At 34.9% G+C, this 13,423-nt stretch overlaps 1 protein-coding gene across 1 annotated transcript in view; it reads left to right on the top strand.

Moving 5' to 3' along the window:
* blw (ATP synthase subunit alpha blw, mitochondrial) overlaps nt 1-13,423 on the top strand; it is a 193,458-nt gene that overhangs the window by 167,968 nt on the left and 12,067 nt on the right. The window contains exon 9 of the mRNA XM_090395741.1: nt 10,339-10,483. Within this exon, the coding sequence (XP_090251867.1) occupies nt 10,339-10,483 (145 nt within the window). The remainder of the gene's footprint in view (nt 1-10,338; nt 10,484-13,423) is intronic.

The following is a 13,423-nucleotide window of genomic DNA, read 5'->3' as shown; positions in this document are numbered from 1 at the left end:
ATCAAGAATGTGGTACGATTTTCTGGAGGTTGTTGAAGCTTAGAAATGGAGGAAAGAATGCTGTAAAAGGAGTTAGAGATGATAAGGGTGACATCAAAACGGGAGAAAAAGATATCCGCAAGGAGATGTTTTGCATTATGGGAGATACTGAGATAGGAGTGATGTTAACTTGGCCACCTTTGCTACGAGTTGCCCGGTGTTGTACTATCTTACCCCAGCCCTGAAGATATTTTCAGGTGCAAACTTTGTTTGTTCACACTTGGATAAAGGATTAAACTAAATTTATTATATTCAAACCAAGTGAAAAATAAACTTTCAACATCTTTCTCTAAATCCAGAGTAATTTTAATAAAAAGGTGGCACACCTTTTGGCAACTCCTATCTCCACTCTGGGCCTTGCTCCCACTGAAGAGATCTCAATAAAGGTTGAAACTAGTCTGGGAAGTGTGGCCCTTCCCTTAATGCATAACATTATACATATCTACAAGGAGATGTGTTTTGCATTATGGGAGATACTGAGATAGGAATGATATTAGCTTGGTCCATCTTTGCTACGAGTTGCCCGGTGTTGTACTACCTTACTCCTGTCCTGAAGATATTTTCAGGCACAAACTTCATTTGCTCACACTTGGATAAAGGATTAAACTAAATTTATTATATTGAAGTATAGTGTAATTACTTCAAAAAATTGATAAATGAAACAAGCAGTGATAGCACAGTGGTAAAAAAAAAACACTCAACAGGCATACAGTCAGGATTACATATCCATACTTGAAGTAGAAAAAGCCATCAAAGGCTTGAAATGTAGAAAGGCAGCAGGAGTAGATGATATTTGACCAGAAATGCTAAAGTATGGTGGTATAAAAGTCTTACAGCTGCACTGCATAGTTCAGAAAGCCTGGACAGGGACGAATTCCCGATGATTGGAGTAGAGCTCTGATAGTAACCATATATATAAAGGGAAATAAAACTGAATGTGAGAATTACAGAGGTGTTTCCCTACTGAGTGTTCCTGGCAAGATCTATGCAAGTATACTTGATAAACGGTTGAGAAGAATTGTGGAAGAAAAGCTTGGTGAAGAACAAGCTGGATTCAGGCCAAATGGTGGCTGTCAGGATCAGATCTTCACTTTACGGCAAATAGTTGAGAAAGCATGGGAATATAACAAAGATCTGTATTTAAGTTTTGTCGATCTGGAAAAGGCATATGACAAGGTGCCAAGACAGAAGCTATTCAATACGCTACAGTTATGGTGTCAATGGGGCATTATATCAAGCAATACTTAGTCTTTATTTGAGTTGCAAGTCAGCAGTAAGAATTGAAGGAAGTACAGGAAGATGGTTTAATGTTAAATCTGGTGTGAGACAAGGATGTACATTATCCCCTCTGTTATTCATTATCTATATAGATCACTTTATGAATGAAAGTGGAATTAAACATGATATCAGAATTGAAGATGTTAATGTCAGCTCTTTGCTTTATGCGGATGATTTTATACTTCTAAATAAATCCGCTACAAGTTTGCAAGATTCCCTGACTAAATTGAATAACTGTTGTAATAGATATGGTATGAAGGTCAGCATTAAAAAGACAAAGACAATGAAAATAGGTAGAATTGTTGAAAATGTCATCTGTGTTGTGAACGGGGAAACCTGTGGAACAAGTAAAACATTTCAGCTACATGGGCACAATTTTTAGTGAAGATGGTAAATTAAATATAGAAATAGACAACAGAATCAACAAAGCTGGTATGGTAGGAAGTCAATTGAATAAATTCATATGGAAAAAGTGAGAAATTAGTCGGAACACTAAATTAGCTGTATACAAGACAGTGTTCAAACCAGTTTTAACTTATGGATCTGAGAGCTGGGTCAGAAGTAAAATACTTGACGAAAGACTAGAGACCGCAGATGTGAGAATTACTGTCACTCACGTAACATGAGGGTAATTGATAGACAACTTCAGCAATCAATTGACCATGTCTCTGTAGGCTCTTAATAATGGGTTTAGGTTTTGAATAGAAAAAAGTGTCTGTGTACACTTCTGTCAAACGCACTCATCACCCAGATCCTGAACTAAGAATGGGACCTACTGTTATTCCATAACTACAGAAACCAAGTTCTTGACATCTTTGAATCTGACATTTCTAGCACACATTTGTCAACTAAGAGAAAAGTGCAAAAGAACTTTGAACCTCCTTCGCACTCTATCCTCTACTGGGTGGGGTGCTGATCGAATTTCATTGCTCCATCTTTATCGTGCACTTATATGTTCAGAGCTGGATTATGGGTCCCAAGTTTATGGTTCGTCAAGACAGAGTAACCTACGATGGTTGGATAGCTATTGGTGCCTTTCGCACCTCACCCACTCCAATTCTCTATGTAGAAGCAAATGAACCTGCTCTATCACTTTGACGGAAACAGTTCTCTTAATTTCGCCCTGAAAATAAAATATCTCCCACATCACCCTACATGGAATAGTATCTTCTCTCTGCATTGGGAAGCTGAATATCACACACATCAAACTGCTATACATCCTTGGAGCAAGCTGTTAGTATAAATGGTGACAACATTAGCTACACTAAACATAATAGCATTCCTCCATGGCAGGTTTGCACACCATTCTGCAACCTCTCACTTTGTCAGCTACAGAAATCTTATATCCGATCATCCATTTACCTGCAATTGTTTAATGAACACAGAGCAGCACACGCTGATTTCTTACCCATCTATACTGATGGTTCAAGAACTAACACCTCTGTTGGCTCTGTTTCCTGACATTATCTCAAATCAGATCCCACCCATACTTTCTCCACATGCTGTTTGACAGTTCCATATACAGACTACAGACAACTTATAAGATCAAAGCTAATTGCTCAGTGGGAGTTAACAAGGCAAGAAACATCAACAAACAAATTATATAACATTAAACCTGAAATTAAACACTGGCATTCTAGTCAACGTACAAAGAGAAGGGAGGAGGTTGTCCTTGCTAGGCTCCATATAGATCACAGTCACCTTATGTATTCTCATTTACTGAGAGCTGATAGCCTTCCCATATGCGAGGGTCATCAGCTCTCAGATCATCAGCCAACACGCATCTCACTATTCATCATATTCTGGTAGATTGTCAAAAATTTACATGAGAGAGGAATGAAATTTTCACTTATCTAACCAAGCCATATACACTCAGGGAAATACTAGCAGACTCAGGCAAATTGCATGATGTTTTTAATTTTTTAGAAAGAATTAATTTGTACAAACACATTTGACCATAAATTTTTTTATGTGTATATACTTTTTTTGCTTAACTTAACTTTTATACATACATATTATTCATTAGGTTAAATTTGACCAATTATGTATTACCACAGGCCTTGATCTTGTATATTTGTATCACCCTGCTGTAATTTTGTTAATATATAAATACCATAATGCTAAACTTAAATTTTATGCATCAATGCTGTATAATAATTCCTTTCTGACTCTTTAAGTATTAGTATAATAATGTTTGTTGTAATCTTACTAGATGTAGACACTGCTTTCCTTGACTTATTTTGTATATACATATGCTAACCTATAGTTATCTATTTATGTATTTATTTACTGCTGAAACCTCGCAGTAATTTTGTTTATATGTAGATACTGCATCACTTAAGATACATTTTGTGTATGCATCTTATTTACTACTTTATTTTTCGAATAATCATGTAGTGCTGTAGGACATCTTACCTATTTGTGTACTTTCTAGTAATTCTGTTTATATGTATTAGAATACATATAATAATTCTGTTTCTACTGCATTGCTAAATTTAATTTTCATCCATGCATATTGTATGATAACCCCTTTTTGCCTATTTTTGTACTGCTATAAAGCATCTATTATAATTTTACATATATGTAGATACTGCATTCCTTGGCTTAGTGTTTCATGTATTACGTATTAACTTATATTTTTAACTATTTTTGCACTACTGTAATAACCTCTGACCTTGTGTGTTGCTATGCTCTCTGCAGCAGTTGACCTTTGTAGTTTTTGTAGTGGCGTGAACAGATGGCATCAATGGCAATATCATATTAAAAATGAGGATATTAGGAAAAAATTTGACATTGTCAACATCCAGGAATACGTGAGCAGAACTAATCTCAGGTGGTATGGTCACTTAATCAGAATGGGCGAGGAAAGATTAGCAAAACAACTTTTCTCTGCCAGGTTGGCAGGAAAATGACCCAGAGAAAGACCAAGATATAGGTGTATTGATATGGTACAAAGTGCCTTAGATGATAGAAATATAAGATCTGATAATGTTGGAGTCTTGACAAGGAAAATTGATTTGAAGGAAAATTTTGAATAGGAAGTTAGTAATGATGTAAATTTTTCATGTAGTACTATCATATCCTGTACACCCCTTAAGGGTACATGTCAGGAATTTGATGATGATGAAAGTAACCATCAGCAGTGGGAGGTGAATTTTATCACCTAGTCTGAGACCATTGCCCTGCTTATTGGAGGTCTGAAGTGGTTTGAAAAAGTTCCATGTTTGGAGGCAGACCAAAAAAGAACCTGGCTGCAGTTTTTGAAGGAGATATAACTGTCGATCTTCAGAGAGATGACAAAAATAGCCAGAGATGGAACTAGATGGCAAAGATTTGTTCATAGGGGGACTCAACCCATTATCTGACAGATGAGAACAAATATAATGCAGAAATTATCAGTTGTCTGCCACTATATATTGGAGTAGACAGCGTGACAGATGCTGCTGAATAAACTTTCATTGTAGTGTTCATTCATACTAGCATGTAGGTTTTGTTTCTGCAGTTGCCCAAATTTTCCACTTCTGTTTACCTACAACTCTTTCAAGCTCATGGAATCAAATACTCTTATTTGTGAATTACTCTGATGGTTCAAAATCAGAGACTCTAGAAGGATCTTCTGACTTCTCAGATCCCATCAGAATGTAGTAAGTTACTGCAATAGAGCTTGCATTAAAATTACATAAGATTGAATTGCTGCCAAAGGTGTGTAATGTATTCAGATTCCTGCAGTTCTCAATACGATGTCTAGAGCTACCAAATCATCCAGGCCTCTCTTGGATCAGTAATTTCAATATTCAATAAGCTATTGAGTTGAGCCTGAAATTGTAGCAGTCTAGCCTATACAGGGACCATGATGAGCAATTTGTTCTTGCTCGGCTCTGCATAGGTCAGTCATTTTACATCCTCTTTCCTTTTGAGTGGTGATGACATGCCTATATGTTGTGTGACACTGGATTAACCATATTTTAATCGGCTGCTCTCGTTTTGCCAGTGAGTGCAGTCGATCCTTCCTTATGTGCTCGGGCAGATTTTATTAGATTATCATTGTTTACCATTTTATGTAAATTATGTACATATTAGTTATCATATATAGCTTGTGGATTTTATGAATTTTTCTACACTTGAATACTCCTTTTTACATCCATTTCCATATACATTTTACTTTTGTTTTCTACACAGATTTTTATCTGTTTATGGTCTCTGATTTATTACCTTAGGTGCCAGTGAAACATGACAATAGCTCTCCTTGTTCAACTAAATACTCTCCCAACATGCATCCATTTCACCCTTTCTAAAATCTCTCATTCTATGAGGTGAATGTTTCTCATGTTGCAGTAAACAAAATCATACATAGTGAAATACCCAATCATTGTTCTGTACATTATGGCACTAATGTGAAGAACAATGATTGGACATTTCACTATGTGCAATTTTGTATACTGCAATATGAGAAACATTCACCTTGTAGAATGAAAGATTTTAGAAAGGGTGAAATGGATGCATGTTGGGAGAGTATTTAATTGAACAAGGAGAGCTATGGTCATGTTTCACTAGTACCTAAGGTAATAGGCACTAGTGAAACTTGAGGGTACTGTATTCATATAATAAAAGTAATAGCTTCTTAGAACTAAGAAAACAAAAACCACTCATAGTAATTCAGTATGCCCTTTACCATGCATATACCGAAGTAGTAGGTCAAATTCTAGGAAAAATAGAGAAACAGAATAGTACATCTGTATGAAGAAATAAGGAAATCTAATACAGTGTAGAAATAATCAAGAAAAAGTTGTGAGCTGCATCTTTACTCTTTACCTTTAGTTGGTGAGTATCACATAAAGAAAATTTTATTCAAGAGATGTGGAGAAGATTCACCTTCTCTACATCTCTTGAATAAAATTCTTATTAAAGAATTATTAAAGGTAAATAACGATATGGCAACAAGAAAAATGACTAAAATGGGTTTAATAATAAAGATACTTAATAAGTATCTTAAAACAAGTAATAAAATGTGAAAATTGATGTGGAATATCCCTTTGAGAAATTGAATAAGATTATTGCAAGAATAACAGAGTGAAAAAGAAACTCATAAGTATAATATTTTAGACCAAATAAGGCCTGTATTTATCAAGTACTCTCACTAAGAATTATCATAGAACAACCAGTATATGTCAGAACAGTTTATATTATTATTATTATTACCACGGGCTACTCCAGGAGTCCTTAGACTCATCGAGGGAGGCCCTAAACATCATGTTCACACAGCTGTTCAACATTCTCACAGTATCTATCATACCTTGCCTTGAACTCGCTCACTGTCATAGCACCCACAATTTTTAGGCCTTCACTTTCAAAATTCATTTAACAATCCATTATTGAAAATTGATTATGCTATGATATTATCAAACAAAAAAATAGTAAAGATAATGCAAAAAATGAATAGAGAATATGAAGTGATTGCAGTTGTTCAGTAAGATTTTAATTACATAATAAAGATTTTGTATCCCCCATCACCCCTACAGTCTTCTTGATTATTACGGATGATTGGAAAAAGCATCAGAAGAAAGGATAAACATAATGGGAATGGAGAAATAAATATGGATATCTGCAAGGTAACAAATGAAACATTATGCAAAACATCCTAGAGTAGTTGGAAATGGAAATTAGATCATACTGTAAAAATCTTGATAAAGTAATACCCAAAATTGCCTTGGAATGAAGTCTCCAAGTAAAATGCAAAGACAAGAATTGTGGAAACTACATCAGGCAAAGAGGGGTAACCTTGAAAGGGGGATAAATGCTAGAAATACAGATAAGATAACATTAGCATATTTCACTTGACTATGTCCTATAGAATAAAAAGACAATAGATGTGCTGCATAATTCATAATTAAAGTCAAGTAAAAGACAGTAATCCAAAATGTGGAAAACAAATAAGAAAAAAGAAATCCTGAAAAGCATAAGAAAGATGCAATGTCTTCATATTGCATTGGCACAGTATAGAGAGAAGTAGCAGCTTTTGCACAATTTGGTTCTGATTTGGATGCAGCCACTCAGGTTAAATGTTGAAGCTATATGCCCTGCAGGGTACAGATTAGATAAATAAGGATATGCTGCATAATTCAGAAGGTTAAATTTCAGATCGAGTAATGGTCTCGTTGTAATCCATTGTAAAAAGGGAAATGAAACAATGTTAGAATTACTAGAATTTCCTTATTAGTGTTCCACTTAAAAATTATGAAATTAAAAAAAAAAAAAAATTGAAACTTGAAGCTATAAGCTAGGTTCAAGCCAGATCATTGTCACATATTTTAAGGTATATAGCTCAGAAATTATGAGAGTCAGTTTTGTAGATATTTTGAAATTACATTTGTATGGTATAAATCACTGTTTCTCAACCTTCTTTCATGTGTGCCCCTTTTTTTAATATTAGTTTTGTGGCACCCACACCTTGCAATTCTTGTGTTGAGATGCTGACAAAACCCATAAAAGTTAGAAAAACAAACAAAAAAAAACCTAGGAATTAATTAATTTTTAAATATTCATACAAATTTAAATATGTCATTAAATCTTTCAAAAATTGTATAGATCTGGCATCACTGCACAGACTGGTGAATCGTATCGGCCTTTCGGAAACATTTGCGATTTCATCATGAGAAGTCACGAATGTTCTGCGAGTATAAATAATGCTTGAAATGGCAAGATGGCAGTAACATTGCAACAGTGAGAAGTCAATGGTCAGCATTATTTTACTCCTATTTGCAATGACTGTGATACACAGTATAAAAACCATCTTTTCTAGTGTAGAAAAATTTATAAATTTTTAATTAGATGTAAGCAGGCATCTGACGACTGTGGGGCATCGATGTCAACAAAATCAGGTTCACAGAATATCACTCCAAAAAGTAAAATCAAGAAAGTATGAAGCAGAATATTTAGATTGAACTACTTGGTGGGCATGTTTAAGAAACTAAATATATTAAACCTGCAACTCCAAGGAAAAAATACACATCTCAGATGAGTGACAAAAATTAGTGTTTTTTTATAAAAAAACAAACTAACTAGAGTTATGGATGTTTGCAAATGTGGATGAATTTATCAAAACCTACAAGGCAGAAGAGAAACACATCAAAGTTTTATTTGCAACTATTGAAAATAATTTAACAACATTGACGAAGACTTTTAGAAACTATTTTATAACCAACAACAACATAATGGCAATGTACAAGTGGGTTAGAAACCCATTTTTCAAATTTTCATTTAAGGTTTCTCAATTGAAGAAGAGGAACAATGTCAAGCTGCTAAATCAAAAGATAATTTGCATCTAAATTGCTGTTCGGATTTTGGGCCAGTGTTGATGAATTTTCTGCACTAAAGTCAGGAGCTTTTCATACACTTCTGCCATTTGCAACATCTTATCTTTGTGAAACCAGTTTTCTGCAGTGGCTGTCTTAAAATCAAAATATAGATCTCATTTAAATCTAGAAAGAGAGCTAAGATTCCAGTGTATCAACATCATATGAAAAGCTTTGTCCACAACACAGGTCCAAGGAAGCCATTAATTTTTAGATTCATTGTTATTGTTTAGTTTTAATTAGTTGCTCGGTATATTTTGCAATAATATGTTCCCTTAAGCATACCTAGTTATTCAATACAGTGTATTTTATGTTTTTGTGTCAGTTAGTTTCATTAAATGCTTTAGTTTCAGTAAAGTAGTTTATCAGTTTTTCCTTTGATTTCCGCTTTCTTCATGCCCCCTCTTTAGGTATTTTGTGCCCCCCCCCAAAAAAAGGGGCAAGTCCATAGGTTAAGAATCATTGGTGTAAATGGAACATTATTTATAGGTGTAAATCAGGAGTTAAAATTGATATACTGGAAGATAGATGATTTGATGTAAAGTTGGGCATAGAGGAGGGGGTGTGCATATGGTTTAGAGAATAAGACTAGTGATATGTGTTTACTTAGTCCATTTGAGGATATGGCAGTAACCCACAAAGTCATCTACAAGATAATTCACTGGGCTCACACCTTATAAACTTCATGAAATTTATTTCTGTCTTAAGGTCAGCAACCATCTTGGCAAACAAACTACGTTCTTGTGTTTATCTCGGCAGTTGTATGCTGCTCTTTCCTGTCCACGTCTTGATGTTGTCAAACCAAGATATTCTTTTTCTTCCTCTAGCTCCTTTACCATCAATTGTTCCTATCAAAATGGTTTGTAGAAGCTGATAATTGCATTTCTTAATGGCAATCATCAAGATATGATGTTTTTCGTTTCTTGATTGTTTGTATGAGATCTTTAGCTTTGCCAATGGATTTTAAGACATCTTCATTGGTTATTTTTTCTGTCCATGATATCTTTAGCATTCGTCTATATAACCACGTTTCAAAGGCTTCAATTTTCTTGATAGTTGCTGCCTTCAATGTCCATGTCTCAACTCCATAGAACAAAATGGACTAGGCGTGACATTTCAGCATTTGGCATCTAAACTTATTATTCAGATGCTGAATACTTAACTCATACTAATTCAAGCTCCCCCCCCAACTAACTTGCATCATTCTCTAGTTGCTCATGTGAGATGTGGCTCTGGTTCAGAATAATTGCCTCCAGCAAGCGGAATCTGGAGTTTTCTCCTTTTGCCAATGATTTTAGCCATTCTTACTCTCCCCCTCTCTCGTCACCAAAGGGAAAAATCAATTTAAATCTGTTTTAAAATTTTAAACACTTAACCTGCATTACCATAGCCTGTCATACAATCCTAAATTCAAGACTACAGAGAGCTTGTTGGAAACTTCTTGGTAGGGAAGGTTAAATTACTGAGTGTGCTAATTAGATGATGCCCTTTGAGAATGGTTTTTTAAATATTTCTTTTGGCTAATGTTTAAACCCAAGGGGAAAATGAAACTGTATTGTGAATACTTCCTCCTGATTTTTGCACATAGAATTTGTATGCATTGTGTAGAACCTTTTAACTTATTAATGTTATGATTTAAAATGTTTCTAAAAATTTTATTTTGGATTAGGTTGCAGGCTCCATGAAGCTGGAATTGGCACAGTATAGAGAAGTAGCAGCTTTTGCTCAATTTGGTTCTGATTTGGATGCAGCCACTCAGCAACTATTAAATCGTGGAGTTCGACTAACAGAACTTCTAAAACAAGGACAGTATAGTAAGCTTAACTTTGTATAAATTGATTTTCTTTCTAAAAGCAAACTTGTAAAATTAAATGGTTTTCATAGTCAAGTGTTAACCACTACTATTTTTGTGATGATAATTATTGATTTCACTTGCCGCCTGGCATTGTTTATCACGGTTCCTTAGTTATTTGTACTTTGGATGTGATCATAATTCTGTTTACTTAAAATATTAATGTATTTATTAATCCTCTGTTTCTTACAGTAGTACATGAGAGCAGTGAAAATTTTCATGGAACCCTAGGGTTCAACAAAACCTTGTAGTTCCCCAGAGCATAACTTTTTTTTTATTATTATTATTATTAGGAGACTACTTTAGGGACTCAAGGGAGGCCATACTATCTGCACCAACTGTAATACTTGTTCTTGAATTTGTTCACATTATTTGCAGATGCCAGATCCAATGACAGTTCATTCCAGTCATGCACCATTGTGATAGAAAAATCTAGTCCTGATCTCCTTCTTGAAAGCATTCATTCTCAACTTCCAAGGACATTCTTGGAAGTTGAAAATCCTTCCACTCTCCATAAAATGAAAAATGCCATCCATTAAAATCCTGTATGAACTTTTTAAAATTTTATGAATATCGATCATATCACCCTGCTTTCTCTTGTTTGCTGCATCTGCAGTCTATAAATCTCATCTGTCTTCATAATTATTCCATTTTTAACTCTCCTTTCCCATTGCCACAGAAATCAGGAGACCTGTACACAATAGTCAGTGAGGCCATACACCAAAGCCTTGTAAAGAGGCAAAAATGCCTTCCTTATCCTTAGATGTCAAGATTTGTTCCACCATTGCAAGTATTCTTTATCTTCCTGTCTACTAAAACTCCAAGATCCCTAGCCTAATACGACATTGGATATCGAATTACACCAAATCGCTAACATCGAACTGCTAGCCATTCAAGGACTGATCCTTGTGGCGCACCACTGGTTATCTTAAATCTTGCAGGCTTGCACCCCCTCCCTCCACACACACACCACTTTTTCATATCTGTTAGCCAGTCATCTTCTTATCCATGCCAATATTTGCTGTATTCTGGAAAATATTGGAGAATATTTCATAAATTGGAAAATGTTAGCATATTATCCAATTTATGCAACAGTCTTTCATGGTGTATCCATTTCACTTGTCTTGAATCTTGCAGACTCGCATCTCCCATAACCGCTTTTTCATATCTGTCATCCTCTTATCCATGCCAATATTTTTCAAATTCTGGAGAATATTTTCATGTTCTCCAATTCATGCAAGTCTTTCATAGTGTATCCATTCCTCTTGTCTAAGTCAGTGATAACATTATTATAGAATGCAAGCAAGTTGCTCAAAACTTGACCTCCTCTTAATAAACCCATGCTGTTCATTGCAAAGTATAGATTCTCTGTGAACCCATTTTTCTGTATTAGCCATGGTCAACTTCCAAAATCTTTACACTCCTCAATCCAAAGATACTGATAGGGGGATAGTTGAATACATTAGTCATAGCACCACCCTTGTGCAATGGGATTATCATATTTTTTCCAACTGTGGTGGAATCTTCCCTGTTCTGAGACCCAAATTATATAGTCTGATCAAAAGAATAGGCAGTTCCTTTGATCAGCATATAACCTTTTCTCATTGAAACATTCATAAACTTAGCTACTTCTCAAGTGATTACTAGATAATCACTGTCACCAACCAGAGACAGAGTAATTTCATCTTTAACTGAAATCCTGCTTTACATGATAATCAAATCTAACACTCTTTGACCTAGAGTTCCTGCTGTCACATGCTGCTTCTGGTAACAAGTTGTCTTGCAACAACTCAATAAATTCAGTTTCATTCTTCTCATAAGATTTTACTGCTACCCAATCAATGTTTGGATAATTAAAGTCCCCCATTACGATTACTCCTTTTGCACTTCTTTGTCACTAGCAACTGATCCACTAAATCTGTAACAACACTCCACTGTTTTTGTGTGCATGTGTATGGTTCCCATCAACAAAAAATTATTATAAACTTATAATACATTTTGTACTGTGGGTAGGATAAGGATTTTTTGCCATTTTTATCAATTTTATATTTGTTTTTACATAATGTGCTGTAGACGCCAAACAACTTTTTCAAGCCACTTCAGGCTTCCAATAAGTGGGGCAGTGAAATTTATCTCCCTCTCACAAACATCCATATCCACAGGATCCGAATCCATGACCTGTTGGTTGGAGAGTGGATACGTTAACCACTCAGCCAGCCAGGCTGGCATTTAATCTTGTTAGACCCCCACCTCACACTAGATGGCTTCAAACTTACTACTACAAGAAAAACTGTTAGCTAATATTGCATTCATAGGTCTCAATTCTTAACTAGATTCAAGTCATTTAATATTATTAGCACACTCCCTCCTATCTATCCTTTCTAAAAATCCTTTACACTTGATACCAGTAAGTAAATTTGCTTTTGATAGCCAGATCTCACTAATGCCTACAATATGAGGTCCCAGTGTATTGACCAAGCTAACACTCTACCCAGTTTCTGATGCTTCTAGCATCAGAAACTGGGTAGTGTTGCATGTTCTTGATTGGTCTGAACCAGGCCAACACAAATTTGTTCTATTCTCATAATCATTTCCATAATAATATCCATTCCCATCATTAAACATAGTTACATAAGATTGTTGCTCTTATAGATTCTCTCCATTCCTCCAATCATAATTCAGTTTCCCTGACTCTGTTAGGTTCTCATACCAGTTAGTAAGTTTCAAGACACTTGATGCCAGTGGCGGCCGGTGAAAATTTTAAGTGGGAGTGCTGCATAGACAAAAAAAAAAAAAAAAAAAAAAAAACTTTTTTTCCTAATCAGTAACGAATTTATTAAAAAAATAAATTTACATATTAAAAAATTGCTTTATTAAAAATATTTCATCCTCACCACGAACA

Source organism: Typopeltis vanoorti, chromosome 7, assembly GCF_054136105.1.
Source record: "Typopeltis vanoorti isolate ZY-2024b chromosome 7, IOZ_Tvanoo_1.0, whole genome shotgun sequence".
Taxonomy (NCBI): Eukaryota; Metazoa; Arthropoda; class Arachnida; order Uropygi; family Thelyphonidae; genus Typopeltis; species Typopeltis vanoorti.
The sequence above is the reverse complement of the archived record's forward strand: the minus strand, read 5'-3'. Positions and strand labels throughout refer to the sequence as shown.